Here is a 21,373-nt window from a genome sequence, read left to right as displayed (position 1 = left end):
ATTTTTATAAAACCTAACAGGAATACTTTACACAACTATTGATATCGACGTCAAATTACGGCCGACTTTTTTAAAGATCTTCTGTTGTATTTGACTTCTCTCCCAAGATTAAGCTTAAAAGGACATCCCGATATTATACTAAAAATAATATTTTACGCCTATACCTAACGTTTAAGGTTATTAGTTTTCCTTATTTTCATTTCCACCATACTGTCCCAACTTTGCCTTTTGTAGGTCTCCGATTGTATTTGTGTAATTCCGAAGCAAGTTTCTAAACTGTAAGTCTTCAGATTTTGATCGATTACTTCATTTAAGTCCTTTAGGAAAAGTCGAATTGTGACTTGGTAGTGTGCCACGACTCATAATACTTAAAAGTTGCGAGGAAATGGACAACTGCCTGTGTCCACATGAAAAACAGTGCCGTTATGAACAATACAACAAACCGTATATTGGGCTGATAGTAGGCCAAATCAGCTAACTCAAAATTGTTATCTTGTAAATACAAACCATAAATCTTTAGGCCACATTATCAGAAAAGACCGCTAAATGTTGCATTTCTCCTTGCTAATTCATGTTTACAAATGATACCAGCTAAGACAATCTCAAGTAATCATTGCACCTTACACAACAATACTCGTTTTCTTCGGAATCACAATGAGTATCTTGATAGAATCCCTTTACAAGCTCAAAAGAGATGGCTCATACATCTTTTTTTTTTTTTTTTTTTTTTGATTGCGAAAATACATAAGGGCAAGGTTTTTAATCAAATGCTGTTTGTCATTACATCCATAATTTTATTTTTCTTATAAATGCACTTTGGCTTTACTGACATGTACTTATTTTTATAAGTTTTGGAATCAATTTACCATTGTTAAGAAGATAATTTGACCAAATATTAAAATGATTACATAGACTCTTTATTCAAGCATTTAGGGAATACATCAATGAAGTTCTGGACAGAATTCTGTATACGTTTAACAAGAACATACTTGTTACCTTCAATTACTCCTGTAAAAGGTGTTTCTGTATCTATCACTTCACCTCTTTTGACTCGGTTTTTTAACACGTTCAGTAACATTTTAAAAGGATTGATTTAAAGAGATTAAAGAGGAATATATAATGGCATATATCCTTCAATTAAGATAATTATGATGTTACTTTAAAGCGCTTATTCTTTTTAGCATAGCATGCCAATGATGCTTATTGGAAAATAAACATTCTGTACAACTTCTTTTTCTTTTTTATCAGATTTTTTAATCGAAGCTTTTCTTAAAACAAAAATGAAAAAGTTAGAATCGCCCATTTTGTGCTGTACCATCCGTACACCAAAATTCTCGGTCTAAAGATACCATGTGCATTTGGGAACATTTCGACAGGTTTTCGCTCACAGCAGTATTATTTCACATGTATTACACGATTAATTAGTAAATAATCATGTAGTTTTAATATATAAGCTCACACATGTGATTTTCTGATCAAGCTCATGGTTACTCTTTTCCTTTCATAGCCACGCGCGCCAAAAAAAAAAAAAAAAAAAAAAAAAAATTGACTGCGGAGTTAAGAATTTGGTGAATTAGAGAGCGAGTTTTGTAATATCTAAGGATCTTAGGACATGATGTTTATTTAAGACTAAACCTAGAACATCACGAGCTGAAGTATATATAGTACTTAAAACGTGGGATGCGCAAAAGTTCCATATAAATCTGGGCAATAAATTCGTTATATAACGTGCATTGACGTGTTTGTAAATATAATCAAAACTTCGTCACACCTCAATCAATCGCGCATGAGATACCTATTGAAACCGTTGATGAATTATGTGTGTAACAAAAAAGTGGCTAGATTTTGCTTAGTTTGGAAATAAACAACCCCCCCCCTTTATTATTGTGGTGGAAGGGATATAAGAAAAAAAGGTGCAAAATGCATATTTGTGTAGACATCTGCAAAGAGAGGGTAATAGTTTCTGTAAGGGGATACGGGAGATAAGACCATGTAGTGAAATTCCTCATTTATCAGCGTGTGCCTTCATTGTACAAAATGTGCTATGTGTGGAATTCAGGTGGTGCAAAGATGACCATTCATTATATCCCGTTAGCTGGAAAAAGAGCTCATCGAACGGAACAATTTTTTTCTGACGTTCTGAATAAGCAAAAAGCAATTTATAGTTTCACTAATTTAGTGTAACTTCATGTGTGTTTGCAAAAAAAAAAAAAAAAAAAAAAGAGTAAATTTGTAGCTGATAGCAGGTTGGAGGCTTTTTTAACAAAAATGAACGCAAATATGAAATTAAATTTAAATGTTATGTCATGTACATATTTTGGCAAGAAAGAAGTTAAAAGAAAAATGAGGAAATACTGCATACATGTGATTAGAATCTCGCTGGTTACGGAAGCGTGTAACATTTCAACCACTATTGTATTATACGAAGTCGTAATTAAATATAAGTATATCGTATACTAATTAACTATGGGTCACAGTTAATTATGGTATACTAATAAGCAGCATAAGAGTAATTTGGCTATGTCGCCCTCCCCTTCAAAGTGCCTATGTACTTCAGCAGATTTGTTGATTAAAGCGATATAGTTTCTATATGATTTCCGTAAAATTCTTCTTACAGACATGTACAACAGTAGTACACCATTTAAGTTTTAATCGTTTCATTTATCATCACACAGTGTAACAATAAATAAAAAACGCTTATGAGAGGCTTCTATCTATTGTTGTTCAAAGGAGAAATGGCAGGTATTACCCAAAAAGCTATTAAATAATTTTGTATTATTTATCACTATCAAAGGAGCAACTTAGATACTAAAAACTACTAACAAGATGTCATTTAAAAATGTGTCCTTGAAAAAAAGATATTATACAAAACTGCCAAGCAATTCTTCATTAGTTCTGATGGAGATCAAATTAGATATTAGTTTGTTATTGTCTTTTATCGTAAATTTATAGAAACCTAATAAGAAAGAACTCAGCTAAAGAGAATAACGTATTTTTTCTTTGCAAAAACGACTTCAACACTTCTCGTTAAACCTCGCCTAGAGAGAAAGAGACAGAAAACTTTCTTAAGTAACGCATTACAATAATAATGCATGAGTTGAAATATGGTACGTAAACTATGTGAGCTAACATATTCTTCTTTTTTTTTTTGTATTGCATTAAAACGTCTACAGTTAGAACATCCATCCCAAAGCATAGCATATATGCATGCTTTAACAGATACATTACTGATTCAACTGTGAGATTTTTAAATCTGAGCAATTTTTCTATTTTATTTAAAAAACTAAGTTGGCATTAAAATAATCATCTGAATATGTTTTTTATTCAAGTTAACAAATCAGATAGTCACCAAACTTCTTGAAGTACGCCATGGATGCAACCTATTTTTGGCAAAAGATTTTGCTTTTCTGGCTAATGTTTCTGAATTCTCAGCAGCACAATGCATATGTTTTTCGACTTGTTAGTTCGTTTTGACAAGAAGTCATGTTCAATGGTATCATACAGAGTGGAAAAAAGACAATGAGCAATTCATAACTATTATGATAGTTTTTTCTGCTGTGTATAAAATAAATTAACAACCTGATGATACATTGGAATTCATTATAAAATATAGGATTGGATCTAGGCTGGAAACTCAGGATTCAATGTGCGCTATAAATATATCTAAACGGTATCCCTCGATTGTAATTTTATTTGTAGGCGTTTGTTGTAAAAGTCTTTTGCTAGCAAACCGATGAATTTGGAAATACTTGCTAACCATTACGAGCAGCCAAAAAGTATCAATTAATTATTTTATGCTTATTTTTTATACATGTTGCCTTTTAACAAGTGTTCACGGCAGTTTTTGTAGACATGTTTGTTTTCAGAATGCAAAGAATGCCCAATTTATCGCAAGCACACCACAAGGTATAGTCTACAGATATATATATATATACACCTAATTAAAAGCGATGTTTTGTAAAGAGAAACAGGCCAGACATAAAGCATTAAACTTGGGTTAAATCCTTGCTACATCTACAAAGATAACTATATGCAGATGTAAGATCATTAATGTCCCACGAAAATCAGAGCAGGATTATTCTCATTTATCGGAAGTCAGTTTTTAACATGGGGTTTACTTTTTCAATGGGAATGATAATTCTCTATCAATAAGTCTTTCCATAATACTTGTCATCCAGAAAGGAAAGTACGGGAGTGTGAAAAAGTTTTTAAATTTAATCAAGAGCTGGTGTGCCATAAAAATGAAGAAGTAGAGATTTCTACACCTCAGGATATTAACCTAGAAACACTTATTCTCTCCTCTACCTACAAAGAAAAAGCAAGATGTACTGCCTTGATCAATCTGAATACTTAGAGTATATTTTAATGCACATACCTCGTATGCCATACCAGTCGTCTGTCAGTGAATCAGCATCTTACATATAAAAGAACGCGTCACATGGGTTAAAAGACCTTTACGTGTAGACATTATGTAAAACACACAAATGCACACGTACGTGTAAGCTTTTCATGGTCATATAACTTCAACGTATTTGGTATAACCCAAAATTCTGTTATTCAACGTTGGAACGCAATTATCCATAGATGTTGTTATAGCACCTTTTGCCCTTTGTGTTCCTTAAAAAGCAATTTACCTGGGAGATCAGCATGATGGTGAAGACATCACGATCGCCATTAAGATCCGAATCTGTCTTTGAATAAAGTCTCAAGTTTCTTGGCGTTTAAAGTTTTATTTTTAAAAAAAATTGGCCATAAGCAACATTTGAAGTTAGGAGTGCAAATTCTTAAATTATCATGATAAAAAAAAGTTCCTTTTTTTTTGGCTAATACATGCTTATTACAAGACTAAAAAGAACCCCTAAAACGTTTCACCCTAAGGTGAGAGCAGAGGATTATCTGTTGGAAGTACGGTAAATGCAGCGAGCTTCGCAGGTAACGCAAATACCACGAGTAGCGCAAGTACAACTAGTATCGCAGCGTTGTGACCGAGCATATTATAACCACATACAACTGTACATACTCAAACATCCTTCTATTTCTTCCATACAACAATTTTGCCTGCTCTGGATATTTATTGGTTGTGTCACATAAAGGCCAACAATCAAATTTTTTGGTTAAAGTGCATGTGGTGCAAGAAATATTATCATTCCGAATATCTTGAAACTTTTTTTTTTCCTTTTCTTTTTTCTCTTTCTCTTTCTCTCCCTTCTCTCTTTTTTATTTTATTTCTCGTCTCCCTTTCTTCTCCTTTCGTAAAGCCTAACACTTATCTTCCAAAATATTATTTTTTTTAAAAAAACTTGGGTTTAGGTAAAGACTGATAAACAAGCAAGAATAAACTGTTACTAAAAAAAATTAAAGTTTTTTTTTTTTTAAATATTTATGTAAGTTTTTTCCCCCTCTTACATGCATCCAGCTTTATATTGACTCACCTCACAATAGATACAAAAGATCCAACGAACAACCTAAAAAAAATCACACACAAAAACCAAAAAAAAGAACGGAGATCCAATCACAGCACGTTTTTAATTCATCATGAATACAGTTTACGATATTACAGTGACCGAATATCCTATTGTCGTAAAAGACTCTATTGATGAATCCTGGAAAACCGTGCCTGTAAATTCTTAAAACAAACAAACAAACAGAAGATGATTATGTAATTTAAACCACCCGTTAATTCTGTAGGAGTTTAATATTACTGTAAAGACTACTCAGTACAAGCTCTATGTCATTCGATACATTCCTGATCTTTTCAGTTTCGACCACCTGGTAAATTATCAATAGCCTATATTTTAACACAAAAATAGAATGACTAAAATCAAATCTATCTAGGTCAAAACACATTACCCAAAGATCAAGATCCCATTTCCATCATTGACAGAATCATTATCCAAATCGGAGAAAAGAAAGAGTTTACGCAATTTTTTCCACCTGTCTATTAAATCGAATGCCGAAAAAGTCGAGAAATATCTTTACAGATGTGCTTTAGATCCTGTTTTAAGCGCATCCACCTTGTTACGTGATTTTTTGTCGCCACAACGAGATGGGGACGAAAAATCTCACGCCTACCCTTCCCCCTCTCAGTCCTATGATCAAATCGGGTCTACACCTAATGACAATGTCATTGATAGCAGTATCGAAATCGGTAAAGTTTGGGTTCCCAGTCCTCACCCATCTGTCATAAGTTTATCCAATTCTGTCCATAGTCGTCGCTCCAGTCACGCTAGCCGTCGCTCAAGCTTAAGTCGTCGAAGTAGTATCAGCCGTCATCAGAATGTATGTCGTCCACCCAGCATTAGTCGACGTAGTAGCTTTGGACGACGCAGTAGCATCAGCCGAAGCAGAAATATTAGTCATTGTAGCAACGCCAGTCGTCATAGCAACGCCAGTCGTCATAGCAACGTCAGTAACCATAGCCCTCGCGAAATAGAAGGTTACGTACCAGAAGAAGAAGAGGAAGAAGAATTTGATGATGACGATTTGATGAACATCTTGCCCAAAGACAATACAGATATCGATGGCTTCGAATACGAATTCCCTCTTGAAAATTTGGAGATGGTTAAAGTGCTGGGAAAAGGATGCATGGGAAAAGTAATATTTCAATTAGATTATAGATGATAAAAAAAGAACTAATTTCTTCTTTTGATTAGGTACTCCTGGTACGATCCCGAAAAACCGAGGAATTATACGCTTTAAAATCAATCATTAAAGAGCACGTGATTGAACAACGCGAGATTACACATACACTCGATGAACGGAATATCTTGACGAAGCTGTCTGAACTGGATCACCCATATCTCGCCAAACTCCATACGTCCTTTCAAGACGAACATCGACTGTATTTGTTGACAAATTACTATTGCGGTGGAGACCTTGCTACGCATATGGCTAAACTGTACTCATTTCCCAAAGAGTGTGCTTTATTTTATGCTGCTGAAATCATTGATGGTATCGGTGCATTGCATAGTCTCGGTATTCTTTACCGGGATTTGAAGCCCGAGAATATCTTATTGACAGGTGATGGTCATATCATTCTAACGGATTTTGGCCTGAGTAAATGGTTAACTGCAGCAGACAATTATACAACACAAACATTTTGCGGTACGGCGGAATATTTAGCCCCGGAAGTCCTACTAGGCGACTCTTACTCATTTGGTATTGACCATTGGAGTTTTGGCACGATTTTGTATGAGATGTTGGCAGGAATTACGCCTTTTTGGGCAGACAATCATGCTGACATGTACCGACGTGTGCTTGAAGACCCACTGGAGTTTCCAGCCGATATCTTTGATTATGAAACTGCGGAATTTATCTCGGACATTCTGGACCGTGACCCACGTACACGATTGGGAGCGCAAAGTGTGGACGATATCAAAGATCACGTGTATTTTGCGGATATCTCATGGGATGATATCAGAAATCGACGACTGCATCCCCCTTATTTGCCTCCTGTGCAAAATGAATTGGATTTCACTAATTTTGATCCTGATTTCTTGGCCATGACTCCACAACTCACTCCCATTTCATCCGAAATTGATTTTGCCGAGGATATACAGGATATCTTTGACGGTTACTCATTCACCAATGAAAAATACTTGGATTATGAGCAGGTGTCGCGTAGAGTGTACTCAAGGCAATCACATCATGAAGATGGCTTTTACCAACCTCAACTTCATGAGGAAGAAGATGATCTTGATGTAGCTCAAACGCCACCATTGTTTCAACCAGCACGTAAGCGCGGAAGCGTCAGTATGCTATCCAATGTAGACAGCTTTTTCTTGGACGACGAGGTGACCAAGCCCAATTTTGCTCGAGATGCAACTGCCGAAGTGACCTTTAAAAACGAAGAGATAGCACGCTATGCAAAACGACGTAACACGAGTGCTTCCGAAGATCACGCGACATTGCCTGTTGAACAACACACAACAGTTGAAGAATACAGCACGGCCGACTATAAAAAAATGAATAACAACACGCTGGTCGTGATTAACAATAATAATGCTATACCCGATACATTTGACGACCTCGAGTTTTCTAAATTACCCGATCTTCGACTTTCATTTAATATTGATCGAGAACCCATTATCCCCAACCAAGGCACAACGCCGCCTTCCAACAAATCGAGTCACCAAAGTAAGACTCGTAGATTCTTTTCACTCCTTTTATAAAAATATGCTACACCTAAATACCCACTCCTTTTAATAACGCCTTTCCCATCCCAAAAAAAAAAAAATAATATATCTTAATAAATAAACTATTCTATAATACATTGTGTGTGACATGAACAGATGCATTAGTCATGATTTGACAATGAAATTGGACTTTTAAGGAAAAGGGGAGGCTATTTTATACCCGTTGTTTATAAACTATGCAGGAGTAGAAAAGAAGACAAATGGAATAGGAAAGAATCCAATGTTTAGTAGGGATTATCACAGTTTAAACAATAATTAAAAACTGGCCACTTGCTATCTGGATACTATGTAGATGTTTGGCGAGCACAAGGGGCATCGTTAGTATACACATGCATTAAAAATTATTTCTATATTACTTGATATCTCTGTGAAAGAAAAAAAGGGTCTCTTTTAAGATACAAAAGAGATCTTCCCTTAGAGCAATGCGCCTATATTTCTTGGTATAAATTAAAATAATAACGACAACTTTTGTGGGCATTATCCATTATCGAAATGCAAGGAGGGGTGGAGATACAATTGCAGGCAGCAAAAAAAACAAAAAGCGTATCATTTTGCTCTGCACCCCTCCTATTATTCGTTCGTTTTTAATGCCCGTGACGTTTGTTCGAGAAAGCAAGAAAAAAAAAGAAACTTGGGTTTCCCTCTTCTTTTCATTCATCTATTTTATATACAATTACCCATGGCAGAGAATACAGAGACACGCCCAGAGACTCCTAGACCAGGTACATTAGAACAAATTGCGTTGCAAATCAAGTCGCTTGAACAACGTACAACTTCTGTTACCCTTCCTCGAAATGCTTCGGTTTTGCAACTTAAACATGAAATTCAAGTTGCTTTTGATGTCGACTCTAACAGACAGCGCCTTATCTTTCAAGGCCGTGTATTAAAAGATGACAAAAACTTGACAGATTATGGTAAACCAGTGAATAGATGTGTGTCCTAAAACAGAAAAGACTCACTTTCTTTTGTTTTTTTAGCTAATTTGGATAATGGAAAGGTTATTCATCTAGTCATTCGACCTATTGATGCACCTCATAATCCCATGAATGGTAACCTTTTTTTTTTGTATGTCGAAAAGTGTGTTAGTGAAGCTAAATAGATACTATTATTTAGACGACCCCAACCCTGGAGCGAATATTCGTCATACATTCAATAGAGCTTCGCCGAACGGAAGATCACGTACATTTCCAGCTATATCTGGCAGATTCCCAACGATGGAAGGATATGCTTTTATAACACTTGACTCAAATTTTGCTGATCTTGGTGATAATCAATCTGTATGTTAACCGAATAATATATCGATATATACAAATACTAATATACATATATATCATACACAGTTATTATCATCTGTCTTAAATGGATTTACTGGAAATGGTGCGAATAGAACCAGAGCTACTACTACAACTACGAACACCAATAATGCAGATAACCAAGTAATTTTATATAAAAAAAGGGGAGGGGGTAAAAAAAGAATTGTTATTAACAAAAGGGGTATAATAGACCGGAAGAACGTCCTTACCAACACCAGGTAATCGAGGACCATTTGGATTCAGTGTAAGTAGAAATAGTCTTTCCGAGTTAGCTTCACCTATTGCGTCTACACCACTTGCTGACCGAGTCGCAGCAGGCCTCCCATTTCCGGTAATTAACTTGGTATTTAAAACTGCAAGATTCTTATAAAAGTTAAACTTAATTTTATTTGTATGGTAGCCAAGTGTTGAGGTTAGATTGGCAAGAACATTAGGCTCCATGAGAAACGTGAGAACAATGTTGGAAGATTCCGCAAACAATGAAGGTAATGGAGTTCACGTGAAAAAGCTTGTGGAAACTAACTATTATAAATCGCTCCAGAGACTAGTATTTTCTCTTCTGCGCCCAACTCAACACCTGAACAATTACAGGAAATCCGAAACCGACTTCGAACTAGTGGAAATAATCAGTCTGCACAAATCGGTATGGTTTTGAATGAGTTAGCAGATTTGATGACGGAAGCTGCACCTCGCATGAGAGAAGTTGCTAACAGCCTGAGACAAGAGAATCAAACAGGCGAAGAAGAAAGGAATACCAGTCGACGTGTATTGAACATGTCTAGAATCGTACAGGGCATGAGCTTGATCAATCATTTTTTGGGCTCGGTTTTGGCAAGCGCTGATATCGATTCGAGACGAACTCCCATAACAACAACACCACCAAACGCGTCCCCGCGACCACCCACTACATTACCTTCCTATATATTTCCTCGTGGAAATACAGAAGCCATAAGAACTCCTGCACCAAGTGTAGATACGAGAAATTCGAACACTGATACCAATAATACTGCAGCTGCAAAACCTAAATCAACACTCTCAAATAATACAACACCTTCATGCAGCTCTTCTAATGATGAACAAAGCTTGAAGCGTAATATTGACCAAGTAGATGAAGAATCTAGTGAATCATCATCCAACAAATCTGCGAAGGCTGACAAGGGAAAGGATAAAAAGGATTAATAGATTTTTTTTTAGTATTCTCACAGTATAAAGAGCCCCAACCCCCATCACCAATACACAATTAATACGTAAATAGTCACCATCTTGACTCAAAATGTTCATATACCTTTTTTAAAGTAGTTGTTTTTGCTCTCATTTCATCTTTTACAGCTACATTTTTCAATATAAATCACAACCTAAGCTTACAGAAAGCAACAAATCATCTCCCTTTTTTTGCCTGTAGAAATTATGATCTTTTGAATAAAAGAAGGATGAAGTCTATTTCAAAAAAAACAGGGTCTAGCATTTGAAGGCAAATAAGATATGTACAGGTTTATTTATCGTTTTGATCTTTTACCATCGCCATCTCTATCGTCACGTCTGCTGTAGTCGTCCCGTCTGCTGTAGTCGTCCCGTCTACTATAACCGTCACGCCTATGATTATCGTCACGCCTTCTAGAAGGATCGTTATATTTTCTACCAGTATCGTCCTCCTCTCTTTCTCTCTTTCTAAATGCAGGGCCTACTTTACTTTTGATATGTCTCTTTTTCTCATATTCCTCCTGCTTTGCTTTTGCTTCTCTGTCTCTAGGATCAATCACAACATAATCATCCACCGTTTCTTTTCGTTGCATTAAATCTTTACCCTTCAAATCTTTGTCAAATACAAGTTTATGCGAAATCCAACCCTCATCCGTCTCATCTGCTTCCTGTCCGCTGATATCAAAACAAGATTCACAATTAGGAATATCATGCAGTTTGCAGACTTTTTCTTGTTTTTTGTCTGTGGATTTGGACTGAGGTTTAGCAGTTGAAATTTTCTTTGTGAAGGCCATGAGTTGATTGAAGACCTATAGTTTGCTTTATGAGTGTCCGAAGAATTAAACCGAATACTTGCACTTACATCGCTATCATCTACTTTATCAGAAGCCTTCTTTTTGGTCTTTTTGTTGGTTGCATATTTTTCACGTTCCTGTTCTACAAGCGACTTTTTCTTTTCTTTTTTCTGAACGGGAGCTTCCTCTTCAACTTTAGAGATGTTTCGAATATCTTGCTTTAATTTCTCGATAGCACTGGATCTTTCTTCTGAAGGCGTGGCCACTACTTTAGCGGCCTTCTCTTCCTCCTCTGCTATGGCTCTTTTTCTCTTTTCGTCCGAAGCTTTAACCTTTTCCTTTAATCTCTCTTGAATACTTTGCTTTTCCACAACTACTTTCTGGACCTCAGGCTCTTTTTTCAGTTCCTCGAGCAAATCCGTTGGTGTAGGTACAACATTTTCCATAAAATCATATGTGCTTTTCATTTTTGCCTTTTTTTCGACAGGTGCTTCAAACTCTTCTGCTTCTTCACCAAATGATAACAAGTTTAATTGTCTGTAATAAAATAAAAAAAAAAGCGATTAAAAAATCATAATCCTATCTTACTTTTGTGGCATGCTCATACTTTTTCTGACCCTTATTTTTCTTTTTTGCTAGTTCCGCTTCCATTTTCTTTTGCTCCATCATTTTAGCCACCTTCTTTTCATGTGCAGTGATACGGGGAATGATGTCCTCAAATGGGTTGAGCACAACCTCTGTGCTCTTGATACGTGGAGGATATAGAGGTCTTTCGTTTTCATCAACCTCGAGTTCAGTCATTTTCATCACATTAAATAAAGTATCACCAGCGACACGACCAAACATGGTGTGTTTCTTAGTGAGTTCATCGGCACGGTCCAAAGTTATGAAAAATTGGGATCCATTGTCATCTTGACCCGTGTTAGCTAACCCAACAAGACCACGTCGATTAAATCTTAATCTGGAGTGAAATTCGTCTGGAAAACCTTCCTCATAAATCGATTCGCCACCTAAAAGGAAAGTATTAGTTGTTGTTTAACATCACAAATACTTACATTACCTTGACCAGTGCCTGTGGGATCACCTCCTTGCACAAGAAAATCAGGAATAATACGATGAAAGATTGTATTGTCGTAATATCCTTCCAGGCAAAGTTGGATGAAATTACGTGTTGCGCGTGGCGCTTCTTTTCCCCACAATTCAATTTCGATATCACCTGAAGTGGTATGTAAAATCACTTTGGCACTATTACATTAAATGTTAGTTTTTTTTTTTGCTAATCGTTGTTTTACTATTCATTACTTTGTATGTGGCTCTAAAGCATAAATATTAGACATGGTGAAAAAGGCAAGGAAAAAAAAGTGACTGTCGGTCAATTCTGCTCATTTGTACACCGTCAGTTAAAAATTCTCAACTGGCTTTGTAGAAGTTAATCCTCTGTCTTTGCACCCAGCTACATCTACAATAATAAAACTGCTGGATATATCAAACATTGGTGAACCTGATAAATCGTTAGTATTGCATACCATGTATTTACAGTCAAGACATAATAAATACGCACTTAAAATACAATTTGTTATTGACTATTTTAATTTAATGTAATACACTATTCTACAATAAGTTTTCTATCCTTGAAACTTTTGTTTTTGTTTTATTAACAAACAATGTTCGATTAGACAAATGGTCATCCCATAAAAAAAGAGATAAACTATTGGACAACAATCTAAGTTTATTTCAGGACAATGGTATATCTATATGCAGAACTGCATGATTTGAATCATTCGTAGAACGAATAAAGTCAAGTAAATATTAGGTGCAGTTACTCAAATCTCTTGTCTGATCATTCCTATAAAAAGTATAAACAAAAGTTTTAAATCACATTTGCGTTAATAGTAGAATTATTTTTTGACCATTTAATAAAATTTACCAATCCCATCTATGCAAACGTTGGAATTCCGAACAATCCAGATCAAAGTCATCTGCTCAAGTCTATGGCCGACTTTAATCATATATAAACTATTGAATACTCCAGAGAGTCTGATACATAAGGTAAATACATTATCTCACATCTACAGCCTACGTTTGTCTCGATAGTCTGTATCTATATACTCTCAATCTGGACTGCGCTGTAACTCCTCGCAATCACGATACGGCATAGGATCCGAATTAAGAACTTAAGATGCGCGGTATAAACCAATTCTATCCAAGATCTTAGAGAAAAAAAGCGCCAATGTGGTCGTACCGATGGTCTTCATTTGGAAATTAAAATGACGCGTATACAACGACCATTTCAAAAACGGATTAAATGTATAGTTTGATCGTTTCACGAAAACTTACTGCATACAAATATAATTGTATAAACTTGAACAGACTTGCCTAATTGCCATTGAAAGCTATCATATTTATACGGCTCATGAAATGAGTACATATGACAAGTTTCCATGAAACCCGCGAAATAAAAATAAGCACAACAAGTGTACATTGCTATTATTATTTAACGTTAAATGATATTAGTGTATTTGAGAGTAGTTTAAAATATAAGCTTTTAGTATTTATTAAGTTCGACATCTCGATCATCATTTTCTGTTGAGCTTGATGGAGAGACAGACACTTTATCGTCGAATAATTGGACAGCATCGTGTTTAGGAAGATAATTACCGATGAAAAAGACACTATATACGAGGAAACTGATGGCAATAATCAATGAATCGAAAACGTAAAAAGCCCACTCTAATCTAGCAATTGGACCACTGTATCCGGTAGCATATTCGGCTACACGATAAATTGACCGGATATATAACAAAGCTATGGTAACGTAAAGACAATAAACCAGATTTCTTTTGGCATTGGGTGATCCTTCTACATGATAATTATATTCGGGACGACGATGTACATAGACAGTAATGCAAGCAAAAGCGGCGAAAAAGAATAATTGTGTACCAAGACCCACAAGCGTGATAGCAATACCCACATTATTCAATCGAGTAATTGTTTGCATACCACCACCGGCACCCTGTAAAACAAATGAAAATATATCACTGCCAAAAAAGAACCATGTCACGAATTTGGTGCGAAGATAGAATTTATCGGTCTCGACGTTAGACAAACGAATGATTTCCCCTACTGCTTTGTAATTGACGAGAGCTAATGCGTTGGGTGCCAAAAGAATAAAAAGTGTAGTTCCAATATATCTGCCCAGATCAGTAAAATTAGCACAAATAATTCGAACCACGTAACCAATAGTTTCCATGAGGCCCGTAAAGGCCAAAATGTACAGAAATTTGGGACTTTTAGATCGGTATACACGGAACGTCAGATAGATGGTGAATAGCGCATAGACTGCCAAAGCAGTATAGGCCAAAGGTTTGTTGGGTATGTAATGGAAGAGAAACATTGCCTTGTTTTGCCCATCGTTTAAGAATACGTCGCCTCTAGGCATTTTTAATTAAGGAAATGCAAATAAAAAAAGTGATAAACAAAGAGAAAGGAGAGAAAGAGAATACTCTTTATCTGTTTTTTTTTCTTGAGTTATATATAATTGTGAAAACCGGGTAGTACACATGTTGTTCTGTGCAACTTTAAATTTAAAAGCAATCCTATCCCGCCAAGAAATCAATTGAGCGGAAGATACCTGACAATAATTTCAAAGGGCCTTTATATCTTAGAATAGACGGCCATTATTGGCTAAGAAGGCAACCAGAGGTATGGGTAGGGAACAACACAAAAAAACGGGACTCAATTTAGTAAGCCATGGAGGCCGGATTCGGCCGAAATCACCGTTGAATGGTGTAAATCCATAGGCGTATCGTACTTTAAAGAAAACAAAAATCGAGATTGAGCCTAATAACTTTTTTATAGCACCGAAAGTAAGGTATTTTATTTTTTTATTTGTGGGGTTCAATGGTAAAGTAGAGTCATCATACTCCATTCGAAAAAAAAAATCTAATCTTAGGGGTGCTCCAATAGATCTAATGGCCTTCATTACTGTGCTATCGAATAATGGGTTAAGAACAGCATAATTTCAGTTTCAAAAGCAATAAAGCGAATGATGTCTCAGCAGTCCTATAGCCTTATGTATTTCATAACCATTCAACGCCATCTTAGAGACTTAATACTTACACAATGACTGTATGATTTTTTGCAATTGCTTAGCTTTTAACATCCTGTGTTTTATTTAGGCATAAAATTAATGAGCAGCGTTATAGATAACGCTTTGGCGCTTGACATTGTTTTAAGGGCTAATTTTCTTTACGCGGTGTAATAACAAAAACTTACAAACTCTGTGGTAAGATGTCAAAAAGATTGAGCACATGTACACCTTTTTGCCCAAATGATCTCGTATGAACAAAATTTAAACTGTCGCCATTCCAAAAAGCAGTGTCGTACATATTTTTTCTCGCAAATAGTGCCGCCTATTATGATACAAATTCTGAGCTAGTAATGCCTACAAGAAACTGATATCTAAGCACTATATAAAAACGGGCTTAGATCAATTTCAACGTCCAATTTTGTGCGCATGAAGCATAATCCTACTTTGTATATATGTATAGGTCGTAAGTGATATTCTTATTGGCTCGAGTTTGTCGTTTAGCGTGCGCTACTTGTCACTTACTGTGAAGACTTATATTTGCTCTAGATCGTTTTTATGAATATTTAGTGCATAAAAATTCGATCATCTGTAGAATTTATAAAAGCAGCGCATTCACAGGCTCCTAAATAACTGAAATACATGCTTGCAATCTAATGGCAATAATTCGTCCTTCAAAAAAACTTAAATCACAAATAAGAAATAAAAGTTGCGAAATAGCACAAACAAGAGACGACCTTAATATTTTTTACCAGAGATTCAGTGATAAGATTTATGACTTCAGGATCTCAGGATTCCTTTGACTATTAGATCTCTTCCAGGCTTTAATTTCGTAGGTAGTCTCGTAAAGATTGAATAACTGAAAGAAGTATATAAGCCGTAACCGTGATCGAGTGTTTTATGTGAGCTTAATTCAAGATTTATGCAAAAACTTATTAGGGTAACTTGCAGATGATAATCCGATTAACAAGCCACTACTTTACGAATGATAGGCGTGTGACAAGCGGGGGTTTATTATTTGCAAATGCTTGCTTTTTTGGGTTTTTGGGGCAATGATGAGTTGGCCATTGTATAGTGTTTCGTCTTATAAATGAGGTTCTAGCATGTGTAATAACACGGAACATGTACTCTCAAGAATATACATATTATTAATGATTGGTCCAATGAGCGTAAAGATGACGATACCACGGATCTTTTAAAAAAAATGGTATCAACTTGGCCATTGGCTAATGATATCGGATCTTGTATAAATAGAGGTATTTCTCTTTTTGTAAATAATCTCTTTTGTTTACTTATTTTAAAAAATGGTTGAGTGCACTTCAGTTACCGTCTTTGCTGCTATCGGTGCAGCTTTCATTGGTTTCAAGCTCTTAACACTTTTAAAGACTCTTTTCGACACCTTTGTTGCTAGTGGTGTTTCTGTAAGTGTGGCAGACACGACATTTCAAACTTCATTTTAACATTATAATTAGCTCAAGAAGTTTGGTGCAGGTGAAGGTGCATGGGCAGGTAACTTTATACAGGATAGATAATGGGAATGAAAGTTGATTTTAAGCCGCATTGATTAGTTGTTACGGGTGCCACTGATGGTATTGGCAAAGAATTTGCTTTGCAACTTGCCAAAAAGAAGTTCAACGTTTTATTAATTTCTCGCACTGCTTCTAAGTTGGAAGCTGCCGCCAAGGATATCTGTAAGTGTCTAATGGGAAGATGATGGGACTGCTTCGTTAAAGTTTTTTTCCAATAGCTGAACAATTCGGTGTTGAAACTAAGACTTTCGCTATGGATTTTACTAAGGGCGATGCCGAGGATTTTAAAAAGGTTGGAGAGATTATTGATTCTATCAAGGTTGGTGTTTTGGTAAACAATGTTGGTGTCAATCACGATATCCCCACACCTTTTGTAGAAGAAGATGACACTATCATCAACAACATCATTGAAGTCAATATTAAAGGTCTTATGAAGATGACCAAGCTCGTCCTTCCCCAAATGAAAGCAAAGTAAGTAGAACTAACGTGGGTTCTTTTATATTTGGTCTGTTAACATGTATCAATAGCCACAAGGGTCTTATTTTCAATATGGGTTCTTTCGCTGGTTTAGTTCCCACCCCTTATTTATCTGTTTACTCTGCCGGTAAGGCATTTTTGTCTACCTGGTCTCAAGCTTTAGGCACTGAGGTTGCCAAAGATGGAATTGTTGTTGAACATGTTAACACCTACTTTGTCGTCTCTGCTATGAGTAAGATTCGTAAGCCCTCTCTCTTAATCCCTACCGCTAAGAACTATGTCGCCAGTGTCTTATCCAAAGTCGGTGTCCCATGTGGTGCTAATGTTCCTTTTACTTCAACTCCTTATCCCATGCATGGTGTTGTCAACTGGGCAATTAACAACCTGCTCACTAACCAATTCTGGGTTACTCAAAATGACAGTAAGTGCTTTTTTTTTAAAAAAAAACAACAACAAGAGCTAATAAGTATCTGTATAGATATCCAAAAGGATATTCGTAAGAGAGCTTTGCGTAAGCGTGAGCGTGAAGCTGCTGCTCGTAAGGCCGAATAAAGGATTAAAGATCAAACTGTAAAAAAATATAGTGCAAAAAGGTTTATTTGATATTGGTTAAAATATTTTAGTGCTCATCTGCTAGCCAACGTTTTAGGGTTTGATGTTGTTGTGTAAATGCGTCCTTAATATGCTGGGGTGATTTTTCAGTTATTGCCCCAACATTCTGTTGTTGTTTTTTTTTAAAAAAAAAAGAAATGAATTAATTTGTGCTTGTCGTTCACTTTAATTTACATACCAGACAGTGTGTTGATTTCGGGATGATGATAGAGACTTGTTTCGTACTTTCGTCTGTCTTCCGTTTATGACTAACGGCATTAACGCTAAGCTCTCTCCAGCTATCCCATTCGCCATCGATCCAAATTGTGTTGTTCAGCTGAATATTCCACCCCTTGTATTTGTCGTTCACACTGTTGATATTAGGAGTTGCAGGCACACCAAACTTTTTAAAATACTGTTGACACATTGTGGTGAAATAATTTAAGCTAAATTTTCGGGAAACAATTGTTGGTAATTTAGGCGGTGGTGAAGCTTGAAAGTATCCCAATTCGCAACAAGTTTGCCATGTCCAAGCAGCAGTCGTGTCAGAGACATGTGTAAGATCATTAATCGTAAAATTTGATTCTACAAGACATTTATCCAAACTGATAGCGCCATGTCTGCAATAAACATCGGCAGAATAACTATTGACATATCTTGCGTAGGAGATCAAGTTCTTATGTGCGATAGTATCGTCGTATGTTGTGTTTTGATTTGGAAAGTATTTACACACCGTCTCCTCAAATTCGTTGCCGCTAGAATTTACGCCGTATTGCCAACTTCCGCCAATGTTACCCATCAGTACTAATTACGAGAATAAGTATCTAGGTATGAGTATCTGTGATATAGCTTATGTGTGAGAACTTACATTCAGCAAATGATTCATCCAAGAGATTCTGTGCACTGAATATCTTTTTTAAAGCAAAAATGTCTTTTGTTGAATTTGCGAACAAGATTCTATCGATATAAGTTATAACATTCTGCAAAGCAAGGATACAGTGCTTAGGACCGAACTGCATAATCGGGACATAATACTCGAAAAAGTCCATCTTAGCCTGGACGGGGGCAGAAGAAGAGACAGCCGCAAAGAATAAATCGGGATAGGTATCTTTTGCCCAAGCAGCTAAAGCACCACTATAGCTGCATCCATACACGATAACCTTAGTTTGAGGAACCATGGGAATATTCACGTTGTGAAACTATTGTATAACAGTTATTAATCGAACCTAATTCGTTTAATGATAAGCTTACTTTGATATGTTTTGCCAAATACGCCATATCAGCAATTGACTGCTTTACATTGAAAGTTAAAAGGTCTTCTTTAGTATGATTCTACACAGTTTCATTAATATACAGTAGAACTAATGGTGGTGTACTTACGAAAAAAGATGTCACATTTGGTCCTGAAGCACCGTAAAATCTGTGTTCCATGACAACTACAACCCCGTTCAGTTTTTCAGCTAGTTGAGCCATAGCGGAATAAATTACCAAAATAGCAGAATCATCGGCTGCGGATTCCCCAACATTATACACTATTAGATTATATTAGCATTATTTCAAAACAAAAACATACTACGTACGTATGAGAGGCCCCTTCGATTTGTAATGATCTGTGTTAGCCCAAAATCTATTGTTAAAATTTTTTGAATTTGTTTCGTCGAAATGGTCCATTGGCATTTTCATGAAAAAAGGACCATATTTGGCACCAAGAACAGGATAATCATTGCTCACGGCATTGTGTTGCCTTTTGGAAACGTGAAGATTGGTCAAGTGATTATGAAAGAATAGTCCAGATGCCGGGTAGTCGAAGCACATCAGTACCATACAAAGGATGCGTATTTGGTTTAACATAATAAATATTTCAAAGCAACTGTTGTCAAATTAAAACAGAAAGACCCCCACGCACTTCTATCTTATATTTTTTCTTTAAGCAGAGTAACAAACAAATAAATCAAGTAATATCAGTACCTTTGAGTTTTCTTGGACAATATAAACACATATATATTAGCTGGGAGCCTTTATCCAATAAAACCAAGTAGTGTAATTATCAAATAATTATGGTAATGTATGTTTTTTATCACATAATATTTTTTTTTCCACATTTCTATCTTTATCATGTGAATTAAACATAGCAGAACTTTCAGGATCTTGTTTTCTTAAATGTCGGTAATAAGCTTGTGGATTTACTTATAGCAGCTGAGATCAACTATAGACAGACATAAACAATAATTTGTTACAAGCCAAAGAGAGTTACGTATAAACACATAAAATTCATTTGCACTTTAAAAAGCAATAATATGAACTTCTCTTCATCGTCTCACCATTATAGAAACTTCAGATACAAGGCTGTTGCAGTACGCGTGTAAGCAAAATGATATTTGGAACTCATATGTAACTAATACAGATCATACTACTCGTATAATTGGCAATATAAACAAAACCTAAACGCTTCAATGACTATTTGTAATAGCTTTTGTTACATCGTGGTTACTGTAATATTCATATTTGAGCGTATGGATAATTGCTGCGTAATGTCGTTTCTAATTTGAAGAAAAGTGCATCGATCATACAGCAAAGAAAATATGATCAAGGAGGTCGGGCGCGGATGAAGCCTCATTAAGGTTATTTGTGTCGCTTCTTAATTATCGGGTGGCAATGACGTAACTATGTAAGTATTCCAGAAAATGTTCGCTCGAAAACTTAGTTTACTGGATCAAACATCATGTCTATCGGCAGTTACAAGTTTTCTGAAGGTTCCTTTCTTAAAATCGCCGGCTGATTAATACAGACTGGGAAAGATCAAAAAAGAACAAATCAAGACCATAAAAGGTAGTCATGGTAAAAAGTTTAATCCGCCTTCTACTTGCATCGGCGATCGACACAAGGAACGTGTTCAAAAGAGAGAGATTTTTTTTGTGGGATAGCTACCTTAACTATCTTGTGAAATGATTCGATCATCTGAAGTCTATGATTTTTCTACATAGCTTTAGAAACGTCAACTTTTAAAATGAATAAACATTTTTCCATTGGGTTACACTTGCCATATTTTTTGAGTCTACGTTATTTACATTAGGATAAAATCTGATAAGTCATAATGGTCAGTTTTAATTGCACTTCTAAAGATTTAAATGGCAGACAGCTGATATATATTTAGTGGAACAAGAAGCCACAGTGCTTCAATAATATT

At 35.8% G+C, this 21,373-nt stretch overlaps 6 protein-coding genes across 6 annotated transcripts; 3 read left to right on the top strand and 3 right to left on the bottom strand.

Moving 5' to 3' along the window:
• Positions 1 to 5,535: 5,535 nt before the first annotated feature.
• EV154DRAFT_424414 (kinase-like domain-containing protein) lies at positions 5,536 to 7,616 on the top strand (the record flags this gene model as incomplete). The annotated part of the gene is made up of 5 exons (XM_051596192.1): positions 5,536 to 5,619; positions 5,689 to 5,772; positions 5,836 to 6,187; positions 6,506 to 6,594; positions 6,717 to 7,616. Coding segments are annotated over 5 exons (1,509 nt in total), but the record flags the coding sequence as incomplete, so codon positions are not given.
• Positions 7,617 to 8,818: 1,202 nt separating this feature from the next.
• EV154DRAFT_289137 (uncharacterized protein) lies at positions 8,819 to 10,895 on the top strand. Its single transcript, XM_051594797.1, has 7 exons — positions 8,819 to 9,109; positions 9,173 to 9,244; positions 9,309 to 9,472; positions 9,536 to 9,631; positions 9,699 to 9,839; positions 9,909 to 9,993; positions 10,050 to 10,895. The coding sequence occupies exons 1-7, from the start codon at positions 8,875 to 8,877 to the stop codon at positions 10,685 to 10,687; spliced, it is 1,431 nt and encodes a 476-aa protein (XP_051455547.1). The 5' UTR covers positions 8,819 to 8,874; the 3' UTR covers positions 10,688 to 10,895.
• On the bottom strand, positions 10,846 to 13,059 carry EV154DRAFT_289179 (peptidyl-prolyl isomerase cwc27). Its single transcript, XM_051594798.1, has 5 exons — positions 12,805 to 13,059; positions 12,563 to 12,747; positions 12,110 to 12,512; positions 11,571 to 12,039; positions 10,846 to 11,517 (listed from the first exon to the last, which is right to left on the bottom strand). The coding sequence occupies exons 1-5, from the start codon at positions 12,837 to 12,839 to the stop codon at positions 11,005 to 11,007; spliced, it is 1,605 nt and encodes a 534-aa protein (XP_051455546.1). The 5' UTR covers positions 12,840 to 13,059; the 3' UTR covers positions 10,846 to 11,004.
• Positions 13,060 to 13,871: 812 nt separating this feature from the next.
• Positions 13,872 to 14,990, bottom strand: EV154DRAFT_515513 (RTA1 like protein-domain-containing protein). Its single transcript, XM_051602264.1, has one exon. It carries the CDS (start codon positions 14,939 to 14,941, stop codon positions 14,048 to 14,050), a length of 894 nt encoding a protein of 297 aa, XP_051455545.1. The 5' UTR covers positions 14,942 to 14,990; the 3' UTR covers positions 13,872 to 14,047.
• A 1,889-nt stretch (positions 14,991 to 16,879) lies between these two features.
• Positions 16,880 to 18,257, top strand: EV154DRAFT_289102 (uncharacterized protein). The gene is made up of 6 exons (XM_051594796.1): positions 16,880 to 17,010; positions 17,062 to 17,098; positions 17,158 to 17,280; positions 17,337 to 17,589; positions 17,646 to 18,016; positions 18,074 to 18,257. Exons 1-6 carry the CDS (start codon positions 16,894 to 16,896, stop codon positions 18,145 to 18,147), a joined length of 975 nt encoding a protein of 324 aa, XP_051455544.1. The 5' UTR covers positions 16,880 to 16,893; the 3' UTR covers positions 18,148 to 18,257.
• A 792-nt stretch (positions 18,258 to 19,049) lies between these two features.
• On the bottom strand, positions 19,050 to 20,057 carry EV154DRAFT_446679 (serine carboxypeptidase S28-domain-containing protein; the record flags this gene model as incomplete). Its single annotated transcript, XM_051597113.1, has 4 exons — positions 19,767 to 20,057; positions 19,582 to 19,718; positions 19,438 to 19,518; positions 19,050 to 19,385 (listed from the first exon to the last, which is right to left on the bottom strand). Coding segments are annotated over exons 1-4 (825 nt in total), but the record flags the coding sequence as incomplete, so codon positions are not given.
• Positions 20,058 to 21,373: the final 1,316 nt, after the last annotated feature.

Source organism: Mucor mucedo (genome assembly GCF_025094135.1).
Source record: "Mucor mucedo strain NRRL 3635 chromosome Unknown EV154scaffold_74, whole genome shotgun sequence".
Lineage (NCBI taxonomy): Eukaryota > Fungi > Mucoromycota > Mucoromycetes > Mucorales > Mucoraceae > Mucor > Mucor mucedo.
The sequence above is the reverse complement of the archived record's forward strand: the minus strand, read 5'-3'. Positions and strand labels throughout refer to the sequence as shown.